The sequence below is a fragment of the Peromyscus maniculatus genome, chromosome 4 (genome assembly GCF_049852395.1).
Source record: "Peromyscus maniculatus bairdii isolate BWxNUB_F1_BW_parent chromosome 4, HU_Pman_BW_mat_3.1, whole genome shotgun sequence".
Lineage (NCBI taxonomy): Eukaryota > Metazoa > Chordata > Mammalia > Rodentia > Cricetidae > Peromyscus > Peromyscus maniculatus.
Genome location: NC_134855.1, coordinates 9,265,749 through 9,290,238, shown reverse-complemented (window position 1 = coordinate 9,290,238; position 24,490 = coordinate 9,265,749). Strand labels below are relative to the sequence as shown.

Genomic DNA, 24,490 nt, shown 5'->3' with positions numbered 1-24,490 from the left:
GGTCTTCCTGAGCTGGAACAACATTAAGACAAAGACAACATATTTACAAACAATTTAATAACACTCTTGAGAATGGTTTGCCCCAGGTAGGAAACAACACAGACATAGATATATTGTTTTACTTTGAAAATTACAAAGTTAGTGCTTGAAAATGCCAGTCAGGTGGGGGGGGGGGGGGGGCTCTAAAGTCCCAGTAGGGAGGAAGAGGGAGTTCAAGGCCAGCCTGGGATACACAGAGAGGCGCAGTCTCCAACCCAAACCAGAACAGAAATTTAGCAGGTAAGCAGAAGCGCCGTCTGATGGGGAACCCCAATAACTAACCGGCGGGTTCTATGCAGGGCGTTGTTTGTACCTGGACATGTGTGAGTGTGTGCGCATGTGTGCTATCTGCCCCTCCTTCCCCGTTCATCTTCTTAAACTTCTCACGTTGTGTGTATGCTATCCAGCCCCTCAGTAGCGCCTGTTCATCTTCTTGAACTTCTCGTAGTGGTAGTCATCTGTGGCCTTCTCGTTAGCAGGACGCTTGCGGTTGGGAGGGGACCCTAAGGAGAGCAGAGGCTGCCTGTCATGGTGGAACCAGGAGAGACTACTATTCCAAAGTGAGGATCTGGTTGGAGTTGTCCACGACAACAGCCCAGCACTGAGGCTCAGGTGAGCCTTGCCATGTGGCTCTTATTTCCTGGTGTTTTGCTTTTCCCTTTCTGAAACTTTCAAACTCAGTCTCTACTAGCTTGACAGCTTGGGGTCCCCAAGCAACCAATGGACTGCCCCTACACCTCTCTTCATTTATCAAGGAGGAGCCCCCAGCTTGGATGGGGAAGGCACATGGCCATGGTCCTCAGCAGGAGTCTGGGTCAGATGCCTTGGTCCCCTAGGGCTTCAGTATTGCCCTGCCCAGCGGGACTCTGTCTACACAGGCCACTTAAGTGCCACCCAGGGCTGTACTCACGTTCAGGCTCCGGCTTCTCTGTGTCACCCACTCGCAAGGGCCGGGCTTTGGGCTCTTCTTTGTTTCTTCGGATGGGTGCATTGAGCTCTTCATGATAAACTGAGCAGAGAAAGAACAAGGGACCATGAGGCAGGAGGTGGGGCTTTTAGACTCATGGGGTGTGGGGCAGGCAGGGCACTCACAGCGGTTGTGCTGGACATAGTTCACAGCCATGTTGGTGGGCACGAATGAAGTCTCACTATCCTTCTTCTTGTTCTGCTGCTCTGCCAGCAGCCGGGCCTTGGCGTCCTCCGTGGAAATGATATTTTTTATTTTGGCACTATGGAAAGAGAAAGAGGCACACCTCATACGAGACCAGCAGACCTGTGGAACTAACCAGTGAGGCTGGCCACTCCTACTGCACAAGGGGAAGCTTTTGCCCCAGAGCACAGAGCTCTACAGTGTACCAGGCTGCTTCATGCCTTCCCTTCTTTCCTTTTGGTTTTGGTTTTTCAAGACAGGGTAGTCCCGTGTAGCCTTGGCTGTCCTGGATCTTGCTCTGTAGACCAGGCTGGCCTTGAGGTCACAGAGATCCACCTGCTTCTGCCTCCCGAGTGCTGGGTTAAAGGTGTATATCACTACCACATGGCTCCTTTTTGTTTTTAGGACAAGGCTTTCTACGAAGCCCCAGTTGGCCTGGAACTCAAGATCCATCTCCTCTTGCCTCAGCCTCCCCAGGGTTCAGATACCAATGTGTGCCACCCTACCTGGCCCGACCCTGTCATCACATCGGTATGGGGAACTCAGAGCCACGGGAGAACAGATGTGTTCTCTTTGACAAAGAGGAAATCTTGGAGCCTGGCAGTGGTGGCGCACACCTTTAACCACATCACTCAGAGGACAGGCGGGAGGATCTGTGAGTTTGAGGCCAGCCTGCTCTACAGTGAGTTCCAGGACAGCCAGAGCTACAGAGAGAAACCCTGTCTCAAACAAACAAAAAACAAAACAAAAAGGAAATCTTAGGCTGGGATGCAGCTTTGTGGCAGAGTACTTACCTAGCATGAGTGAGGTCCTGGTTCAAATCCCCAGAAACACACATGTGCACACACACAAGAAATCATGTCCCACAAAAATGAAGCAGGCTGCCTAAGGTTAAACCCTGCCAGGCCAGAAAGAGACCAGAATGCACACGCCATCTCCTAGCCCTTTACTCTAAGCCATGCAGCTGCTGACCGCTCACTGTACTTGTTTCCCTGCAGGGGAGAAACGGCTCACAGAGGAGGCACGGAGCAGCCTTTTACACAGCCCTTGATGGAAATAAACAGAAAGGGGTGGCTAAGGAGACACTTTTTGCTTCCAGAGGTCAGGGGCCCTCAAGTCTCTTCAGCCAGAGACCAGGTGTAACAAGAAACCTCTGGAGACAACTTGCCTGAGAGAGCCTGTCTGTAGGTTCCCAAGGAGACTGAGAAGGACCTCCATAACTTTTGTGAGCACCTGTGCTTCTGTGTGTGTGTGCACATGCATGTGTGTGTGCATGCGGATGAGCGTGCATGGGAAGGCCAGAGGACCACCTCAGATTATAGAAGCCGCCCACCTTGTTTGAGGCAGGGTGTCTCACTGGCCTGGAGCTCACTAAGTAGGCTAGGCCGGCTGGCCAAGAGCCCAAACAGCTCTCCCATCTCCACCTGCCCAGTGTGCCCTCCCTACCTGGCTTTTCTGGCATGGGTTCTGGGAATCAAACTGAAGTCCTCATGCCTACAAGCACAAGTACTTAACTAACTGAGCCAGCTCCCCAGCTTCCCAGAACTTGTAGGAATGCTAGGCAAGTGCTCTGTGCTCTGTGTAACCGACCGCTAACTGGATGGTTGGTGGCTCTTCCCAAGGGCAGGGGCACAGCCAGGGCTGGGAGACATACTCTATCCCCAGGTCCACCTCGGGGATGCCGCTCAGCATCTGGTTGGACAGCATCTCCTCCGTCTTCTTGGCGGACGAGACGCGGATGTTCTCTGGCAGTTCATAGAGGCAGTCCTCGGCATTCTTGGGCTTGGCCTTCTGTTCCTCTTGCTCCACAATCCCCTTCCTCTTCTTCAGCTCCGTCTCAATGTACTTCATCCTGAGAGGGGACGACAGGCTCAGGGGGCCGCAGAGGCCACCACAGGCCTCTGCTAAGGAGCATTTTAATGAAATCCTTTTTACCTTTTACTTCATGTACCAAGTATGTGCAGAGCATGCACACAACAACACACGTGGGAGCTGACATCTCCTCCCACATGTGGGTCCTGGAGACTCAGCACAGTCCTAAGGCTGGTGGCAGAGGTCTCTACCCATTGAGCCATCTCACCTATCACTACAGGAAAACTGTTTTGAAGACAGGTTCTCATTATGAAGCCCTGGCTAGCCTCAAACTCTTTATACAGACCAGGCTGGCCTTGAACTCAGAGACCTACCTGCCTCTATTTCTCAAGTGTTGGGATTAAATTCAAGTGTCAACATACCTGTCTCCAATGAGGAAATTATTAGTTCATGGAGAAATTAAGAAAAATAAAAATACCTGGAGGCTACTTTTGACAGTCTCACACTGTGTGACCTAGATGGTTTCAAATTTGAGATCCTCCTGCCTCAGCCTCCTTGATGTTAGAATTACAGGTGTGTGCCACCATACCTGACTTGAGTTCATTCAAGTTTTGAAAATTTCAACTGAAAACATCAATGTGTACTGGAGACTACAACACCTAATCTCCAGATGTGACCATATCCAAGGCTCTTTGAAGACAGAAGGTGGCATTATGTTTCTCTCCCCCCTCCCCCAGCAGAATGAACTGGATTTATCAAGATAAAGGAAAAGAGAGGAAGAGTGGGTAGGGCTCTAGGGAGGGACTCTGGAACATTTTGAAGGCCTTGGTGGAAAAGAAGTGGCGACAGTCCTTGTGTTTGGGGGAAATATCACTAGTCAAAAAAATCCAAGGGCTGAGAATGTACTGTCTGGTGTCTGTCCCTCCAGAGAAAGGAAGGAAGAAGAGGGAGGAGGGAGGGACAGAAATGTAAGCGCAAAGGCCCACCCTTTGAAAGGACTTTTAAGAGGCTTTCAAAGACCTCAAGCCTGAGAAGTTGGAAGGGCATGGCTAAGGAAACCCGAAAGAGGCACTATCTGTGACTAGACATTTGCGACAGTCTGGCTGGGGCTGACTCCAGTGTTACAGACACTGAGACACACTGGTACCTACATGTCTGCATCCTCATCCCTCCGGTTAGTTTCTGCAGAAAAGGATGTCCCCAGGTGCAGGTCCTCCTCTTCACTGACCCTGAGAGGAGGGAGAAGGTCACATTCATTGAGGTCAAGTTACATCAGGCAGCTCCGATCCAACAGAAAATAAAACCTATGACACAGCATGGTATATAAAGAGAAAAAACCCTAGATACGTATGCAAGCAACAGGCGGCAGCAGCTTTTAGACTTAGAGAATGAGTGCATGCTTTCTTTTGCAAACGTGTATAGTAGGTAGTTCCTGAGTACGCATGTGTGACCCTGAATGACATGTGGAGGTCAGAGGTTGTGTCGGAGTGCCCCCCCATGGCTCCTCCCCTTTGTCTTTTGAGATGAGCTTTTACTAGCCCACAGCTCATTATTTTGGATAGACAGGTTGCCCACCAAGTCCCCAGGACCCACTGCCTGCACTCCCTAATGCAGGGGTTACAGACACATGCTGCCACACTTGGGTTTTATGTGTCGGGGATCTCAACCCAGGCCCTTCACTTGACTCACTATCCCATCTCCCTAGTTCCTTAAATACACTTTTTTTCTTTTTTTAAAGAGGGTCTCATGCAGTCTAATCTGGCCTTGAACTCCCAACCCTCCTGTTTTCGTTTGCTGAGTGCTGGGGTTTTCAGTGCATTATTTTTTGTCGGAAGCCATGCCTTCACCCCTGGGAATGGTGCATAAATGTTTTACGAATGGAACTCTCTAAGGCAAGGCCCCTTGGAGAATCCTATCCACCTGGAAGGACCTGTGGAAGGGATGCTGCAGACCCCTGTGCTGATCCCAGGGAGCTCAGATGCTGCAGACCTCTGTGCTGATCCCAGGGAGCTCAGGTGCTGCAGACCCCTGTGCTGATCCCAGGGAGCTCAGATGCTGCAGACCTCTGTGCTGATCCCAGGGAGCTCAGATGCTGCAGACCCCTGTGCTGATCCCAGGGAGCTCAGATGCTGCAGACCCCCAGGCTGGTCCCGGGGAGCTCAGATGCTGCAGACCCCTGTGCTGAGCCCAGGGAGCTCAGATGCTGCAGACCCCCGGGCTGGTCCCGGGGAGCTCAGATGCTGCAGACCCCCAGGCTGGTCCCGGGGAGCTCAGATGCTGCAGACCACCCTGGGCTGGTCCTGGGGAGGCTTCAGGCCTCTCTAACTCTCCATGTTCATTCTCATGGTGATTCTTAGATTTTCTTTGCCAATTGTGATTGTAGTTGAGTTTACTGGAAACAAAAGCTGATACTTTTTTCTCAAAGTCTCTCCAAGGAAATTGAACCTCTGTGCAATCATTCACAGAAACCAGTTCCTCCGGTCGGTCGGTCACCCCGGGCTGCTTTTGCAGTCATTCTCAGTAAGTAGGAGGAACTCACTAAGGTTAATGATTCTTGCTTACCTAACTAGCCTAAGAAAGAAATAACTTTATTGGGAGATGGTTTCTGAAAAGATGACATTAAAAACTTACAGGAACATATAAGGAAAAGGCAAAGGACATGAAAGGTCAGACATCTCTCTGGTGCCAGGACATGAACGGTTAGATGTTTTTTCAGTTAAAACTCCCAGTTCCCTTGGAAGTAAAAGTACACGTAGAAACTGCCAGGAAGAATATAAACTTGGTCCCAAAAGTTAGAGAATTAGGTAATCACTACCATTTTGAGAATTTATAAATAGGATTACAACTGTTGTCCACATAAAAGTGATATACAGATTATTTAGAAATTGACTTACACTTGAAAATAATATCCTAGGTATGGCTGATTACAAAAATATGAAAATATGACATTGTTAAGGACTAATCATAAGACTTGAATCTCTTTTTTTAATAACCGCATGCTTGCTGCTGGCTAGGGCACAGCATGGATAAGATGTTCCTGGCTAGATAGAACCATTTGGCTTGCAATATAAAAATTAATGAGATAAGGAAAAGGTCAATGACGTCAAGGGAGTGGGGAAGAGGAAAAGAAACTAAATTGGGTAAATGGTAATGATTCTTGGAAAATGATTAAAGAGAAATGTATTCAAACTGCTCATGCCTGGATGCACTAGAACTCATAAAAACAATGGCTCGAGTTATTCAGGGCATCTGTTTGAAAGACAACCAGTGGTCAGCCTCTTCATTTTCACCGACTACACACCTCCACCCTGCAGCTCAGAATCCTGCTAGAGCTGGACTCTGGTCATTTTTGTAACTAGGTTTTCACACAAAGCTTCCCCGTGTTTGAAATAATGAACAAGGCCCCTTACAAAAGGATTCTTCTCTCTTGGCTCTGAGCCCTGCACTGGGGTTGTTTCTATAGCACACCCCGGCACAGCACAGAGGCTGCAGCTCTGTGCAGGATGTCCCAGCAGCCCTCGCCCTCCCTGCTCAGGCCCAGGCGACAGTGCCTGCCTTTGCCCTAGCTCCCTCCACTTACTTATCTTTGCCCCTCTCCTTCAGCTTCTTCATGTCCACCATGCCGCCTGTCGTCATTTGGAAAGGGTCATCCTGCAGAAAGCACACAGCTTAGAGGAAGCATCTAGAATAGCCGCAGCTGAGTTAGTGTGATCTGTGAGTGTGCAGGTGCACGTACACATACATGTACATACCCATGAAGGTCAGAGGTCAATGTTGTGTGTCCTCAATCATCCTCCACCTTATTTTTCTTCTTTATTTTTGTTTTTTGAGACAGGACAGCCAAGCTGTCCTGGAACTTGCTCTGTAGCCCAGGCTGGCCTCAAACTCAGAGATCCACCTGACTCTGCCTCCCAAGTGCTGAGATTAAAGGTGTGCACCACCACCACCCTGCTTTCCTTACTTTGTATGTGTATGTGTGCTGTGAGCTGTAGAAATATGAAGTAGGAATTCAGCTGACACTGACTAAAAAAACCTGGCAGAGCCAAGGAGTTTCAGCTCAAAACTCAAGGAGTTTTGGTGATATTAGCTTTTGCATGTATTAGCTGTTTCCTGCAGTGAATTTCTTGTGTGCTATTATAGTTTTCCCATTTGAATCTTTGCCCAAGAACTTGTAACACTGTGATCGATCACTTATTGGGCACTACTTCCCCTATACATTTTGAGGTATTTGGGTAACATCCCCCAACTGTGTTTGAAAACAGTCACATAATCAAGACCCCTTTCCCATAACCAGGCCTTTGTTCCTTTTATTCTAGCATAGACTTAGAGTCTGCCTTTCTGTAATTACCTTCATTAGCAGACATCTGGCCAGGGCCATCTCTGGATAAAGAGACACCTGGAGACACTTCTCATACATCCAAGGACAGACTGCAGACAGATGAGCATTAGTGGCTCTGAGCTCATCTTGCCTACAAGAGAAGCTAACCTCACTAACCTTAAATCCTTACCTTCACCCCCATTCATTAACACAAGACCCTAATTTAAGAGATTACTACCTGCAAAGACCAATCAGACTGCAACCCACAGAACCAGGGAGGCTATATGGCAGGGGGACCCTAGGATGACTGAGGCTTAGAATAAGTTTTGGTTTTACTAAAATAAATAAATAAACAAACAAAACAATACAAACAAACAAAAGAGATTACTGCCTGCAAAATGACCAGGATGGTATTGGGCCATCTTCTAGTTACTACAGTAAGGTAAATATTCCCACTGACCTATGAGACAAGGCCAGTGGGATGATTGGTGCTGAGCTTCGTTTCTTGTGCAAATTAAGCTTAAGTCCTCCTCTTTTATCCCATAACCCAGGTGTTATCCTTGTTCTAAGATTCCTCCCTTTAGCGACCAACTCAGGGTGAAAGTGCTTTTATAAACCGGATGCTCCATGTTGTGATGCAGAAGGTGGTGCTGATGGGGGACAAGCTTAGCCAGAAGCGCTGCCCAGGGAAACGCCAGTGTCATTGTACTCATGACTTATACTGACACACAGACTCCTAACCTTTTACCTAGCCACTTCTAAGAATACAGTCTGAGCACATAACATTCCTCTTTAGATCCCCTAATTGATTTTAGCCTTTAGTTGACTCTACCTCCACTAGTCACTCCCCTTTGGGGTTGTAAATGAAAGCCGACAATTACTGCTCTATGTGTGAATCTTATCACCTCTCTCTATGACCCTGAAAACTTTAAGCTTCGCATTGCACTGCCAAAGAATTGCTGCTTGTAAGTGCATATAAACTGGTACCCCCACGGCACGTGTAGAACTGACTCAAGAATAAGTGAATGGACTGAAAGAGTTCAGTGTGTGTAGATTCATTTAATATCCCTCAGATTAGATCCCAGCTGCTTAAAGCATCTTCCCCTGAACTCTGGGAAGAAAACCCCACGGGGCAGATACCCGGGGGCTTTCGATATATGTGACCATGCCTGTTAGTTTTGTGTGGGGGGTGTATATGCACGTTTGTGCGTACAAATGTGTGGTTGTGGAGACAAGAGACCAAAGTCAGGCATCTGCCTCAATCACTTTCCAGCTTAAGTATCTCAGACAGAGGTTACTGCTTTGGGTAGACTGCTGGCCAGTCAACTCTAGAACTCCACTGTCTCCACTCCAACCCGCTAGGGTTATAGATGTATGCCATCACATATGGCTTTTGTGTTGGTACGAGGGGCCTGAGTCAGGTCCCCATACTTCAGCAGCAACAACTTGGGCACTTTACCCACAGGGCCGTTCCCCCAATCCTTTGACTTAAAGGCTTTGAGACAGGATCTCTTAGCTTGCTTATCAGCACCTCGTCCTGCCTCTGCCTCCCCAGGGCTCGGATTATAGGTGTGTGCCACCTTCATGTGGGCGCCAGGGAGCCAAGCTTGGACCCTTGTGCTTGCACAGCAAGGACTCTGACCGAGCCATCTCTCTGGCACCATGGTTATACCTTAGGAAGACACACAGAAGAGCAGCCCCAGAGGCGCCCACACTCACCACCAGAGTCGTTTCCTCTTGAACCTTCTCTCCCACCAGCAGGGCGGCAGCACTGAGCAAAAGAAAGAAAAACACAAAGAGAAATGACACAGAGACAAGGAGGAAATCCATGTGCTGGCTAGTTATTTTGTCAGCTGACACAAGCGAGAGTCATCTGGGAAGAGGAAACTTCAATTGAGAAAATGCCTCCATCACACTGGCCTGTGGGCAAGCCTGTGGGGCAGTTTCTTATGACTGGTGTGTGCAGGGCTCCCTTCCCCTGGGTGTGTGGTCCTGTGTTGTATAAGGCAGCTGAATGTAAACCTGGGAAGCAAGCCAGTAAGCAGTGTTCCTCCACGGTCTCTGCTTCAGTTCCTGCCTCAGGTTCCTGCCATGACTTCCCCCAATAACTGAATGTGATCAAAATATGTACACCAAATAAACCCTTTCCTCTGCAAGTTGTTTCTGGTCATGGTCACAGCAACAGGAAACTAACTGGGACAATCAGGTTTGCAGGCTGGAGTACTGAGGGGAGGTAGGAAAGTAGCTGCAAAAGCCGAAGGAGGACACAGTGCTCAGCACTCCGTGAGTGGGAGGGAGAGGGAGGACACAGTGCTCAGCACTCCGTGGGTGGGAGGGAGGGAGGACACAGTGCTCGGCACTCCGTGAGTGGGAGGAGAGGGAGAGAGGACACAGTGCTGGCACTCCGTGAGTGGGAGGGAGGGAGGGAGGGAGGGAGGGAGGACACAGTGCTCGGCACTCCGTGAGTGGGAGGAGAGGGAGAGAGGACACAGTACTGGCACTCCGTGAGTGGGAGGAGAGGGAGAACACAGTCCTGGCACTCCGTGAGTGGGAGGGAGAGAGGACACAGTGCTGGCACTCCGTGAGTGGGAGGAGAGGGAGGACACAGTGCTTGGCACTCCGTGAGTGGGAGGGAGAGAGAGAGGACACAGTGCTCGGCACTCCGTGAGTGGGAGGAGAGGGAGAGAGGACACAGTGCTGGCACTCCTTGAGTGGGAGGGAGGGAGGGAGGACACAGTGCTCGGCACTCCGTGAGTGGGAGGAGAGGGAGGGAGGACACAGTGCTGGCACTCCGTGAGTGGGAGGAGAGGGAGGACACAGTGCTTGGCACTCCATGAGTGGGAGGGAGAGAGAGAGAGGACACAGTGCTCGGCACTCCGTGAGTGGGAGGGAGAGAGGACACAGTGCTCGGCACTCCGTGAGTGGGAGGAGAGGGAGAGAGGACACAGTGCTGGCACTCCGTGAGTGGGAGGGAGGGAGGGAGGGAGGGAGGGAGGACACAGTGCTCGGCACTCCGTGAGTGGGAGGAGAGGGAGAGAGGACACAGTGCTCGGCACTCCGTGAGTGGGAGGGAGAGGCAAGGGAGACACCTAGTGCATGTTCTTGCACGACCATTTGATATCATTGTGGTCTGGAAATCCCAGTATAAGATTCTGCCAGCCAAGGAAACTGTAACAGAAGACAAATGCCAGGGAATATGCACCACATATTTATAGCTGATGGTGAAATTTACAAAATGACCCACAGAGATTGAAGTCAGGGCCTCACAGAGGCTGGGCTCTCAGACTATCACTGAGCTACCCCGACACTTTTTGTTTGTTTGATTCATTAAGTTGCCCAGGCAGGCCTTAAACTTGTGGCTGTCCAACCTCAGCCTCCCAGGGAGCTGGGCCGAGGGCTTTGTGGCACTAGGGCCAGCTGTGTTGTCGCTGAGAGGAGGTTTCACTCTGTGGCCGGGGCTGGCATCAAACTCGTGGTGCTCCCTATTTCAGTCTCTCAAGTCTGGAATTACAGGTGTGAGCCACTGCACCCACCCAGGCTGTCGACTAACAAATTACAGCAATACTCCTGGGGTACAGCATTCTACAGTCTTCTGAAAAGATTTCCTGAAAAATACACAATATGGGCAGCTCCTCACAACATCATAATGAGTTGATTTTTAAAAAGCATGGGGAAGCCGGGCGGTGGTGGCGCACGCCTTTAATCCCAGCACTTGGGAGGCAGAGGCAGACGGATCTCTGGGAGTTCGAGGCCAGCCTGGGCTACCAAGTGAGTTCCAGGAAAGGCGCAAAGCTACACAGAGAAACCCTGTCTCCAAAAACCAAAAAAAAAAAAAAAAAAAAAAGCATGGGGAAAAAGTAGATACAAAATTGATTAAAATCTTCAAAAATAAAAAGAACCAGATGGGAAAGAACTTTAGATGCTAACAATGGTTACCAATGCATGGAAAGATTATGAATGCTATCTCTCTACCTCAGCGTTTTTTTTTGGTTGGTTTTTGTTTTTGTTTTGATGACTGTTCTGTCTGCATGTACGCTTGCAGGCCAGAAGAGGGCATCAGATCCCATTGTAGATGGTTGTGAGGCACCATGTGGGTGCTGGGAATTGAACCTGGGTCCTCTGGGAGAGCAGCCAGTGCTCTTAACTGTTGTGCCATCTCTCCAGCCGACCAGGTTTTTTAATAAAGGGTCTTGCTATGTAGCCCAGGTTGCCCTCAAACTCCCAGTGTTAGGATTAGAGACATGCACCAACTACCACACCAGGCTATTGTTTATTTTATTTTTTATTTTTTGGTTCTTTGAGACAGGGTTTCTCCATGTAACAGTCCTGGCTGTCCTGGAACTCATTCTGTAGACCAGGCTGGCCTCAAACTCAGAGAATCACCTGCCTCTGCCTCCCAAGTGCTGGAATTAAAGGTGTGCACTGCCACTGCCTGGCTTATTTCTTGATTATACTTCTCTAAGTTTTCCAAACTCTTATCTGTCAACATGTTGTCAGTCACAGTTCATTGGTGCAATTAAAAACTTGAGTTAGAAAAAAAAAAAAAAAAAGGCTGGAGAGATGGCTCAGCAGTTAAGAGCACTGCTTGCTCTTCCAAAGGTCCTGAGTTCAATTCCCAGCAACCACTTGGTGGCTCACAACCATCTGTAATGGGATCTGGTGCCCTCTTCTGGTGGTGTGCAGACATACATGCCAGCAGAACACTGTATACATAATAAATAAATAAATCTTAACAAACAAAAACAAAAAACAAAAAACCAAACTCGAGTTAGTGACCTGAAGCAGATTCTGAGACCACCAGGTTCAGGGCATGTGGCAAGTTAAACATTTGTAAAGAACGTTGATCCCTCTGTGACCAATAGAAGGTGCATGTCTAAAGAACTTTGTTGAAGGAGGAGAGATTTGTAACTGAGACCCTAGCTGGGAAGTGTCTGTGTCTCAATGATGCCGCTCCCACCCCCATGGTACCCACCTCACCCCATTTGGCCTCTTCCTTAAGTTCTGCACCTCTCGGGTTTCTTCAAGTTTTAACCTGGGAGAAAATGAATAAACAGTAATGTAGAGGCTGAGAGATGCTCTGCGAAATTCAAGGAGACCCACAGAGATCTGAGCTTGTTTTACCCAGCAGGGCTGCACAAGAGAATGACTGGACCGCAGGCCTGGTTACCAGGTGTTTGGAAGGGTCTGCACTTAGTTGCACGATGTGCTTTGATCTATTAAGGGGGTCTTTTGCCCACACCTTGGCATTGTTATAAAAAGCCTTTTTGATGAGCCAGAAGGGGCCAGTGGATTTTGATAAGGTCCTCCCGAAGCTATCCTGTGTTTCTGTTTGTCTCCTCTCTGCTACCTTTCTATCTAAAAGTTTCTATTCCTCTCTCCTCCTCATAGGAATCCTTTAAAAGGTGGGCACTGGCCTCCTACAGATGGTGCCCTGAACAGGGACATAGGTTCAGGGACTCCCACACTAACTCAGTTCCAAGGACATCCGTCTCCCTTGGCCGAGTCCCTGGCACGGTAGATCACCGGCAGTCAGACCCATACGACCCCGGAACACTTCTCCCAGCTTCGCAGCCGGGAAAATGTGGCCTTATCCCCAGGAGCCTCTGAAAGACAACCGTGGCTCCTGGTCAACGGTGTCAGCGCGGTGCCAGCCGGTAGCCAGCCGCAAGCCTGTCTCCCCCTTCTTGGACCGCGGAGGTCCTGCCACACACGTACCGAACCTCCTCTGATTCCTGCTCATCTTCCTCCGACTCCGAGTCAGCCCGCCGGCGGCGGAAAGTCTTTCGGATCCGCATAGCGGCGCCAGACTTTCGGAGCTATGTTACCAGCCGCGTAGTACAGGGAACCCCTTTCGCTTCCGGCGCGCAAAAGTGTCGTCAGACCGCCGGCTGCCTGCAGGCCCGCCTCCGGCTCGCCAGGCCCCGCCCCAGCAGCACGGCCCCCGGATCCCAGCTCGGAAAAGCAAAGGCAGGTACGGCCGCGTGGCCACACCCTCGGCCGCTCCCCAGCGATGTAACCATGCTCACCACCAGCGTGACAGCCTTCCAACCATATGGCCACGCCCCAGCAGCACGGCCACGCCCCCTACTCCCGGCATGCATGGGCACTCAACACTCGTGCGGCCACGCCCCCAGCGCGCACGGTCCCGCCTCCTAGTAGGCAGCGCCGTGTGGCCCCGCCCCCTTCCCTGGCATAGGCTCTTCCGATTGGGCGGCTGGCAGTGAGGAGGCGGGGCGCGGCAGGCAGAGCCACAAGACTCTGCGCGGCGTCGCGGTGGGCGCGCTTGACTGACAGGCGGCGCGGTTGCGACGGCAGGTGAGTTCCGGACGGCTGCTGCCTGATGTCGTGGGCTGGGCCGCTAGAGCAGCGACGATCGCGCCGCCGCTGCGAACAGGGGAGGCCTAGATTTGCGGGGCAGCCGCGACATGGGGAGAGGTCCCCGCCGCCCACCATCCCATCGACCGGCTTCTCTGTCCGCCCCAAGACCCCACGGCCCTGGTTTCTCCCCAGCAGGCCGCATGTCGCTCCGAAGGCCAGCGCGAGGCCACTCGGGCTCCGGGCCCAGACGTGCAGATTTATTCCTCACGGAGAAACACTGAACGCCTGGGCGGGGGTGAATATCAGTCCCGGTGCCAACTGCCAGTACCAGGGTGGCCTGCAGCCACTGGTCCCTAGGAGGGGTGCCACTGACGTTCAGAGGCCGCTCCAAGGGTGTGAGGCCGGGACTGCCCTTCGAGAGCTTGGGGTGTCTCCTTTGGCCTGGAGGAGTGCCGCTCTACCCTACACACCTTCCACCCCCAAGATGTTGCAAGGGTAGTTAGCTTTCAAAGGTGTCCATAAACACTTAAGAGATGGATAAATGCATGCGTAATGGCTCACCTGGGACTTTTAGGGACTCCTTAATTGCTAGTTTCCTCTGGAGCAAAGCACTTTTTACTGGATACTTAACTGTGGCAGTCACTGGGCTAAGTAAGCATTCTCTCCCAGAAGTCTCCCGTCTAATCCTACGAAGTAAACGCAGTTGGGTCTGCCTTCCAACTGAGGAAGTTAGAAAAGGCTGAGGCTTACAGAAGTAACTGGTGCTTCAAGTTTTACAGCTGGGAAGTGGGGCGGGGGCATAGTGTTGTCGGCTGGGCTGCGGGAGTTGCATCAGGGACAGCGGGCCTCTATGGGTATTTGCTGCTGCAATTGCACCTGGCGGTCCAGCTCTTGGGCTGGGGGAGGGGCTGATGGAGACTTTTTCTGGAAGACTGTTCTAAAGCAGGGAGGCAAGTCTGCCATGCCTTGGCTTTTCTCCAGAACAATTTTCTCAAAGGTTGTCATGCTCTTTACACTAGGACAAAGAAAAGACTGGGATGCCTTAAAACAGCCTTAAAACAGATGAATTTGGCTTTGATCAAAAAGGCATTAAGTATCAGAGTCTTGACATCCCCGCCCCCCCAGACTGTTTCAGCCGTCCTCAGTATATGGCACTCATTGGATTGTCTCTGTTGACTGAAAAAGAGACTCCTTGGGAACTGCAGCAGGAACCCAGGGACTTGTGTGTACACCTCTCAAGGCTCAGAGGTGGTTCTTAATTCCCCTGCCTGGCCATGCGTGCCCTGTCCTGCCCTATAGCCCCCTAGGGTCCTGGGCCACTCTGGTACCTTCAAGGAAAGAGTCAAAGTCAGGAACATTTCCAGACAGTCCTCATTTGACAATACAGAGAGACGTTAGATGCAAAACTGTTGCCCCTCTCCTACCCTCCTCCTTGAAGCCAGAATGCCAGGTGGCATCCACTTGCTGGGCTGTGGCAGATGGAGTTGATTCTTGTAACACAAGTACTGATTAGAGCCTGACAGCCAGGAATTTGACCTCGGTGCCTGGGTGGAGAGACAGCAGCCCCTCTGAGTCAGGTTCTTGAAAGTGAGGCTGCTTCACAGAGGGATCCTTTAGGAAAGTCAGGGGTTTTCCTCTTCTACTTCCAAGATGAGTCTCTGGTTTTAGTTTGGCTTGGGAGTTGGGAATAGGTGCTGGTTTTTCTAAAGCTAGGTGGATGCCCAAGGAGCATTCACATTTGGATGGCCCCTGCCACTGTAAGCATGCAAGAAATGCTTGTTTGAGCCAGGTGGTGGAGGCGGTGGTGGCACACACCTTTAATCTCAGTGCTCAGGAGGTAGAGGCAGACAGAGTGAGTTGGAGGCCAGCCTGGTCTACAGAGCAAGTTCTAGGACAGCCAGGGCTACACAGACAAGTTCTGTCACAAGAAGAGAGAGAGAGAGAGAGAAGGAAAGAAAAATAATCCTTGTTTGAAGGACTGAGTATGTGGTTCAGCTGGTAGAGTTCTTGCCTAGCATGCATGATGAACCTTGGGTTCAATCTCCAACATTGCATGAACCTGGCATACAGTTTCATGCCTGTAGGCCCAACCCTTGGTAGGGTCAGAAGTTCAGGGTCATACTCAGCTATATAGAGAATTTGAAGCTAGCCAGCCTGAGTCTAGGCTACATTTGACTATCTCACCATTAAAAAGTCGTTTAAAAAAAATCCAGGCATGGGGCTGGAGAGATGGCTCAGAGGTTAAGAGCACCGACTGCTCTTCCAGAGGTCCTGAGTTCAATTCCCAGCACCCACATGGTGGCTCACAACTATCTGTAATGAGATCTGGCGCCCTCCTCTGTATACATAATAAATAAATAAATCTTAAAAAAAAAAAATCCAGGCATGATGGGGCAGGTTTTTAATCCCAGCACTTGGGAGGCAGAGGCAGGTGGATCTCTGAGTTTGAGGCCAGCCTGGTCTACAAAGTGAGTTCCAGGCTAGCCAGGCTACCTCCTAGCTCCAACGGAAGCCTTCCTTCCCACCCTCTCCTGAGCCATCCTCCAGAGAGCAGTTCACTGCTCCACACAGCTTCAAGAAGTGGAGAACAGGGCCTGAACCTGAACCTCTGCTGGCGGCTTTTAGGAATCAGTGAAATGGAAAGGAAGTAGGTTTGGGGCTTCCCCAGGCTGGCACGATTTTTTCTTTTCCTCTAAAAACAAAACAAGGCCCTGCTGTGTAGTCGTAGCTGGATCTTGGAGGTGAAATTGGTCCCTGTGCCCTGCTGGCTGGCACACTGGGGATGTCGGAAGCCACAGTTCATTTAGAGCACTGGCTGCAGGGCAGGTCCCCCAGGTTTGGGTCCTGGCCCTGGGGCTCCAGAGCTCTGGCTCAGCCAGTTACTCCTGTACTCCGAGGCTCACATTCCCCACCTTTGGTGATGGCTGGGTTGCGTCCTGGCATCCCTGGGCAGTGACCGTCCTGCGGAGCTCTTCTTGGGCAAGTTCAAGACTTGGAGCTGTTAGCAGAGCTCCTAAGGTGGGGTCCGTGGTGGGCAGGGAGACCCGGAGGTGAGAGAAGCTGGCCTAGTCCAGGCAGGGGCTGGGGTGCCACATGGCCCTAGGTGAAGAGTCGAAGGGATGGGGACTTAGGAAGTAAGACTGGGATGGGGAGGTGGGGGGCAGTGTCTGGAAAAGGAAGGTGCCTGTGTCAGCAAGGGGTGTGGTGTGCGGGGACGGGGGGGGGGGGGGGTGGCTAGTGAGAGGATCTGGGTGGTAGTTGTGGGAACCTGTGTGGGCGGAGGCCCGGCAGCGCCACCTTCAGATCCCAAAGGACCAGCGACTCCCTGGGAGTTGGAGGAATATTACCAGAAGCGCTGGGGAAAGTGATGAGTAACGGGCACCTGAAGCTGCCAGGCCTTGGGAGTGAGTGCGCAGTCGCGCTGCCTCTTCTAGGCCCCGCCTCCACCCGGCCCCTGAGGGTGGGGCTTCCACCCTTGCCAGCTCCCTGGGAAGGTGCCAGAGGCTGTCCTTGCAGGTGCAGAATCTTAAGGTCTCACAGGGCAGGAGAGGTGGGCTCTTTGTCTCCATCCTTACTCTCCAGCTCCACGACATGGGGTGTAGTCTAGTGGGTCCCTGAGGATGGTGGCCCAGTAGGACCAGCTGCTCTTCAGGGGACCCGTACCCAGCACCGTGGGCTTTACCAGGTCTTCCCTTTCAGCCTTTATTAGGGGCCTGCTGGCACACCCTTCCAGCTGTGTCCCTCCTCACTGTGTGGCCTCAGGCTTTGCTCTTCTGTCAGAAGCGAAGCTGCCATTCCTGCCCGAGAGGGTTGCTTGAGTAATCCGATGAGCCCTCATTCTGCCGTCACCGATTATTGGCTTTTCCCCCTTATTTTCCATATCTGCGTCTCATAATGTCACTGTTGCTGATTCATGGGAAAGTAAGCCCAGGCAGTCTGGCCTTTGATGCCCAAGTATCTCAGGCAGTCATCAGAGAATAAGGAAGGTTATCATCATGCGCAGCCCGAGAACGATGTTCTCCTGTGAAACCTTTACAACACCCGTCCTCCCAGGATGCTGTGACAACGGGCCACGGGAGGGGCTGCTTAAGCAATTCCAATTAGTGGTCTTCAGTTCTGGAGGGGGGTTAGGTTTCAGACACCACTTCTCATTGGACGCTTGCGGCCTTCCGTGTGACAGCCTCCATTGCTTCTTTGTGCTTGAGTCCCGTCAGGACCACCACAGAGACCTGCTTTTCACTTATTTCTCCCAAGTCCTTACCTCCAAATACATGCTGGAGCGAGGGTGCTTGGGATGTCAGTGTAGGCGTTTTGGGGTGGGGTGGGGTGGGGAGGTGCTCAGCCAGCTTAGTGCTTTCCTAGCCAGCACGAGGACCTGAGTGCAGTCGTCATGTGAAAAATCTGGGTATGTGGTATGTGTCTGTAATCCGGCACTGGAGGGAAAAGATGGGGAGACCCGTGGGGTTCAGTGGCCAGCTAGTCTAGCTTAATCAATGAGCTGCAGGTTCTGTGAGAGACCCTGTCTCAAGAAATAAGGTGGACAGCTCCAGGGAAGGTGACACCCACACTTGGCCACTGGCTTCCGCACACATAAGCACCCATGTGCACCCTCACCCACACCCCCAGGTAAATTCTTAAAAATACTGTTGTCTAATGTCTAGTCCGGATGCTAGCTTGCTAATTGTTCAGTAATTCCACCACCACCCTTAATTTAAAGAGAAGAGGGTCACCCTTTCCCTCCCTTCCTCAGTTTCCCTCCCCCTTTCTCTGTGGCTTTTTTGTTTGTTTGTTTGTTTTTATTTTTTTGAGACAGGGTTTCTCTGTGTAACAGCCCTGGCTGCCCTGGAACTCACTCTGTAGACCAGGATGGCCTTGAACTCAGCGATTCGCCTGCCTCTGCCTCCCAAGTGCTGGGATTAAAGTGTTTTAAATAGATTTCTTTTGATTAGTTTTTTGTTTGGAGACAAGGTCTCACTATGTAACCTGACTGGCTAGAATTCATTTCTGTAGACCAAACTGGCCTCCAGTTGAGAGATTTCACCTACCTCTGTCCACCCCCACCCTGAGGGATTAAAGACATGTGCCACTGCACCTGGCTTATTGTTTTTATTTTTATTTATTTATTCATTTGTGTGTGTGCATGTCTGGTGTGGACATGTCTCCACTCTTGGAGAAGTAGGTGTGGTATTTCCCTGGAGCTGGAGTAATGGGTGGCTGTGAACCGCCATTGTGAGTGTTGGGAACTGAACTGAGGCCCTCTGAAAAAGCAAGTGTTCTTCTTAATGGCCGAGCCATATCTTTAGCTCCCCCTCTCTTTTTCTTGTGTTTTAATTTATTTATTTATTTTTGAAACAAACAGGGTCTTGCTGTGTATCCTTGGCTGGCCTGGAACTTGCTATGTAGCCCAGGCTGGCCTTGAATTTACAGAGATCCACCTGCCTCTGCTTCCCAAGTGCTGGGATTAAAGGGATGCGCCACTGTGCCCAGTTTATGCAGTGCTGAGACTCAAACCCAGGCCTTTATACATGCCAGGCAAGCACTGTGCCAACTAAGCCATGTCCCCAGCCCTCTTAGTTGGGTTTGTTTTTTTAGAAAAGGCCCTTCTCTGAAGCCCAGGCAGATCTGGAACTCACAATCCTCCTGCCTCAGCAGCCTGAGTGCTGAGTCGTGAAAAGTGTGTGCCATTACACGTGGGCTGCACTCTCATTTAAACTGCCTTGTGTGAAACTGTGGATGGTATTTATGCTCATGCTTCGGAACCAAATACTATAGCAACGTACAGCAGGCGCCAGCAACTGATGCAGCGAGCCAGGGTTGTCTTGTAGGGTCCTAAGAAACCTCGATGTGACCCATAAAGTCCAGCTATTTATGTCTGCTCATTTGGAAAGATTGCCAACTGATTTAAAAATCAGGTTCTGTGTGGACCAATACCAATTGTTTGCAAAGCTGACTGCCATCCAACCAGCCAGGTGCTTGACCATGGACAAACTCAATGGCACAACCGCCTGTTTCCTCCTGTGAGGATTAGGGCTTGTGACGATTCAGAGGCTTTAGCCGTGGGGCATTTTTTTTTTGTTGTTGTTTTTTTTTCCTCTCAAGTTGTGGGAACTGGACTCCATTTGCTCTTGTGAATTAAAAGTATGTCTGGCCGGGCGGTGGTGGCGCACGCCTTTAATCCCAGCACTCGGGAGGCAGAGCTAGGCGGATCTCTGTGAGTTCAAGGCCAGCCTGGGCTACCAAGTGAGCTCCAGGAAAGGTGCAAAGCTACGCAGAGAAACCCTGTCTCGAAAAACCAAAAAAAAAAAAAAAAAAAGTATGTCTGACACTGGGTGTGTGGATGCTTGTCTGCAGTCCCAGGTCCAAGGGTAGGAATATCACCAGTTTGAAGCCAGCCTGGGCTATACAGTGAATTCTAGGCCAGCCTGGGCTATATAGTGAGACTTTGTGTGGGGCGGGAAATGGGCCTGTCATTGTCATTCTGTTGTGGGTACCAAGGTCATAACTAGACTCCTCCTTCCTCAGCACATCCCTCTGGAATGCTGGCACATGTGACAGAGACACTAAAACCCCACCTCTGCCCAATATAGCTCTGGGCCTGTGCCAGCAGGCACTCGGCCTCTGAACAGACCACCCAACCTGGCTGCAAGTAGGTTTGGAATTTAGAACTTTGAACCCTGTTGTTGTCATGGGGCCATTTGAGAAGTTACCTTCTGACTGCCCTTCCCTCTTTGAACGCCACATCCGGGAGACTGCGCCCACTTAGGAGCAGGGGCAGCGGCAACTCTGATCAACCTAGTGGTGTTGTAGCCCCCGGTGGCTGAAGACTTGGGGCTTCAGAGCAGCTCAGGGCTTTGGAAAGGCTCAAAAGGTGATCTGAGGGGCTCGGTGGCATGGGTGAAGGGCCCGGGCCTTGTTGTCCAGAGCTCTTGCCAGTTCTGTACCCATCCTAGAAGCAGGCTGTCACCGTCCATGAGGAACACAAAGCCTGTGGAAGCCCCAGACAGCCAGCCCACTGTGTGTGGCCTCCCCCAGGCGGTGTGGGATGTTTTCAACCAAGAGAAATTTTTTAAAAATTTATTTATTTTATGTATATGAGTGACCTGTCTTCATGTACACCAGAAGAGGTGATCAGATCTCATTACAGATGGTTGTGAGCCACCATGTGGTTGCCAGGAATTGAACTCAGGACCTCTGGAAGAATAGCCAGTGCTCTTAACCACTGAGCCATTTCTCCAGCCCAACCAAGAGAAATTTTAAAGTAGATTCTGTTTTGTTTACCCCCAGGTGCAGACCTCCTCAGCAGCCAGTCACTGTCAACAGAGAATGTGCATGCTGGCCTCCTCCTGCATGTGCCTTTGACTCAGGTAGGTCCCACCTCCTCCTCTAAGGTGTACCCTTCAAATACTGACAGGGGAGCTGGCTGTCCTAGAAGACCATGGGATTATACTCACAGGTCGCTTTTGCTGATACGTGGCTCTTGTGCTGGGCATTTGCCGTTTGAGGCAGATGCGGGGTGAAACCACACTGGTCCCAGGATGCTCAGGATAAAAGTGAGTGGGGAGTGTGGAATGCATGGCGAAGCTTCGCCTTTATTTGCTTTTTTTGTTTGTTTTTAATTTAGAGAACAAGGGCCAGCAAGATGGTTCTGCAGGTCAAGGCGCTTGCATCCAATGGCTGCCAACCTGAGTGCCAACCCTGGGGACCCACATAGTGCAAGGAGAGAACTGACTCCCATAGCTGTCCTCTGACCTCCACATACATGCTGTTGGACACACACACATAAATAAAAATTAACACATTTTATTTTATTTATATATGTATGTATTTATTTATTTTGATTTTTCGAGACAGGTTTCTCTGTGTAGTTTTGGTGCCTGTCCCGGATCTCGCTCTGTAGACCAGGCTAACACATTTTAGAGAGAGAAAGAGAGCACTCACAAATGAGCAAGTGAGAGAGGCCTGAAGCCTATTGACCACCTTTTGGCCCTGGCTCTGGGATGGCCCTTGGTGAGATGTGAGACGGGAAGGACCTATCTCCTGGTCTGTGCTACTGGGGACATCACAGCTGCTGAAAAAACAGGGAGGCTTTTATTGGGCCGGTACAGGACTGTGTCCAGCCTAGTGGCTCGCCCTGTCAACATAGAGCCTCATGTTCTGCCTGGCTGACCCTGACCCTGGGTGTGGAGAGGGAACGCACTGTGTCTGCCTTTGGGCTTTGGGAGAATGCAGCCCTGGCTGTTGATAAGGGCACTCTACACTCTACCCACACCTGTGGCTGATTTGAACCTTTCTTTTGTTTTGTTCTTTGAGACAGGATTTCTCTGTATGGCTTTGTGCCTTTCCTGGAACTCACTTGGTAGCCCAGGCTGGCCTCGAACTCAGAGATCCGCCTGGCTCTGTCTCCCGAGTGCTGGGATTAAAGGCGTGCGCCACTGCCGCCCAGCTTGAACCTTTCCTGATAGTAGTTTGAGCCAGAATCAGCTGTCAGTTCCTAGACTGATCCTACTGAAGTATTAAAGCATGGAAACAGGCTTTTTTATTGTTTGTTTTTTCCAGACAGGGTTTCTCTGTGTAGCTTTGGAGCCTGTCTTGGAACTTGAACTGTAGACCAGGCTGGCCTCAAACTCGCAGAGATCCACCTGCCTCTGCCTCCCGAGTGCTGGGATTAAAGTTGTGCACTGCCACTGCCTGACCCTAAAGCGGGGTGTTTTTTTTAATTGTTATTTATTTTGAATTCTTTCTCTCTCTCCCTTTCTTTCTCTCTCTCTCTCTCTCTCTCTCTCTCTCTCTCTCTCTCTCTCTCTCTCTCTCTCTCTCTTTTGAGACAGGGTCTCTCCATGTAGCCCTGGTTGGCCTGGAACTCAGTATGTAGACCAGGCTAGTCCTCACCTCACAGAGATGAGCCTCTGCCTCTGGAGTGTTGGGATTAAAGGCGTGCCACTAAGCCTGGCTTTGTTTTTTTTTTTGTTTTTTTTTTTTTAAGACAAGATCTCATATACCCAAGGCTAGTCTCCAACTTTCTGTGTAGCAGAGGTGATATTGAACTTTTTTTTTAGTTATTTTGCGTGTGTGTGTGTGTGTGTGTGTGTGTGTGTGTGTGTGATTGTGTTGTCAGCATATATGTGTATGCACCATTTGCTCACCTTGTTCCTGCAGCGGGTAGAAAAGGGTGTCTGACCCTCTGGAGTTACAGATAGTTGTGAGCCACGCACAAACCCAGGTCCTCAGGAAGAGCAGCCAGTGCTCTTAACTGCTGAGCCATCTCTCCAGCCCCAGCCTTTAACTTGTCCTGCTCCCTCTCAGGTGCTGAGTGACATGACCACTACAGACCTGGTGTCTCCTTTTAAAATGATCAGATTCCCAGGATTTTGCAAAAGCATGCCAGGATATCCTGTGTGCCCTCCCTCAGCCTGCCTGCCTAGTGTAGCACCTCTGCCTTGTGACCAGAATAGCCTGGGTGGTCAGAATGCGCCCCCAGCTGGCAGGAAAGCATTGGTTTTTCCAGACAGATTTCCTTTTTCTTTTTCTGATTAAAGAGAAGTGGTTTACAGATGAACATCAGCAGGGATGTCTGTCACGAATGAAGGGACCTAGCTATTCTGCCCTAGTACTTTTGTGTCTGAGTTTGCTTTTCCTGTGAGTGTGCCACTTACCACAGCAGCAAAGCTAACTTTTCTACTCCATGACATCTGTCACCCAGATACGCTGCTGTTGACACTTTGGCGACCTCTTCCATCCTGCTTCCTGGGTGAGTCTTCGCCAGTGCTCAGCCACTCTCCCTGTCCTCGGGGGCTCCTGAAGGCAGGGCCACTTGGGCCGCCTCTGATGTGACCTCCAGTTGAGCTTCTCCACAGAGACTGCCGCTTCAGGCACTCAGCCTCCCCTGGGCTCCTTAGAGGACGGCCCTGCCGGTCAGGGAAGGCAGTTCTGAAAGCCAGCCATTCCTCTGCCTGCCCACCCGGTGGAGGAGATGACAGACATGAATTTGACCTCTTCCTAAATCACCTACAGCTCCTGTGGGTCTGGACAGGATAGTGTGCAGTTCCTGGGGATTGGCAGGACTCCAGTGTCTCCCACCAGTGAACATTGTCCCAAATGCTGTCTCAAGCCACGTGCCAGCCCTGCTCTGACACCCTTAGCTCTGTGGACCCTCATACCAACCTAGTGAGACAGCGGTCCTCTCCTCAGACCAGGAGAGGGGGCCCGGGGAGGCGGAGCAGCCTGCTGGCTGACCGGCTGGTGTGAGATGGGGCTGGGGGCCAGTGACCTCTCGTTCCCTGTGGTATCGTCATCAGGGGCTGCTGCTAACCTGCTCTGTCTCCTTCCAGGGAAGCCTGGGTCAGAATGGGAGACGCCAGAGACATCTGCCCTCACCTGGACTCCATAGGGGAGGTGACCAAAGAGGACTTGCTGTTTAAGTCTAAGGTAGAGGAACAGTCCTCAGGAACTGGGGCCCAGCCCTGGGCTGCCATATGCTTGGCGGACCTTTGTGAGGCAGGGAGTGTTGCCCCGCCCCCAGCCCTGAAAGCCTTCTGTGTGTAATGCCCTGCTGGCCTCTGCTTCGGAGCTTTCTTCCGGCGCCGGGTCCTGCTGCCATTAATCAGTTTAGATCAACCCCCTGAGAGTCACTAATGGCTCCATCCATTTCCACTGGCTGGGTGCACAGCCTTCGTAAGGCAGGCATGATCGTACAGAGGTGGTTCTTGTTTTTCTTCTGTACTCTGGGCAAGTACAGAACTGCTGAGCCACACCCTGGCCTCCCATCCCTTCTTACAGATGTAGCCCCTAGCTTGCTTGGGGTGCCAGCAGGAGGAAGATGAGCTTCCTCCCTGAGTGACAGGTAGTCCTTGTCT

General features: G+C 51.0%; 2 protein-coding genes across 7 annotated transcripts in view; one reads left to right on the top strand and one right to left on the bottom strand.

The window, feature by feature from the left end:
* Window positions 1–40: 40 nt before the first annotated feature.
* Window positions 41–13,450, bottom strand: C4H9orf78 (chromosome 4 C9orf78 homolog). Its single transcript, XM_006983433.4, has 9 exons — window positions 13,035–13,450; window positions 12,292–12,351; window positions 9,039–9,090; window positions 6,582–6,652; window positions 4,153–4,230; window positions 2,844–3,041; window positions 1,132–1,268; window positions 950–1,048; window positions 41–542 (listed from the first exon to the last, which is right to left on the bottom strand). The coding sequence occupies exons 1-9, from the start codon at window positions 13,112–13,114 to the stop codon at window positions 451–453; spliced, it is 867 nt and encodes a 288-aa protein (XP_006983495.1). The 5' UTR covers window positions 13,115–13,450; the 3' UTR covers window positions 41–450.
* Window positions 13,451–13,531: 81 nt separating this feature from the next.
* The window catches only part of Usp20 (ubiquitin specific peptidase 20), a 43,191-nt gene continuing 32,232 nt past the window's right edge, over window positions 13,532–24,490 (top strand). For 2 of the 6 annotated variants that reach the window (XM_042274933.2, XM_006983434.4), the window contains exons 1-4: window positions 13,532–13,634; window positions 20,922–21,001; window positions 23,338–23,385; window positions 23,966–24,062. In XM_042274933.2, the coding sequence (XP_042130867.2) occupies window positions 23,982–24,062 (81 nt within the window). In that variant the 5' untranslated portion in view covers window positions 13,532–13,634; window positions 20,922–21,001; window positions 23,338–23,385; window positions 23,966–23,981. Of the gene's footprint in view, window positions 13,635–20,177; window positions 20,506–20,921; window positions 21,002–23,337; window positions 23,386–23,965; window positions 24,063–24,490 lie in introns of those variants that run through there. The other 4 variants (XM_016001970.3, XM_076568975.1, XM_076568976.1 and 1 more) reach the window with 4 other exon arrangements.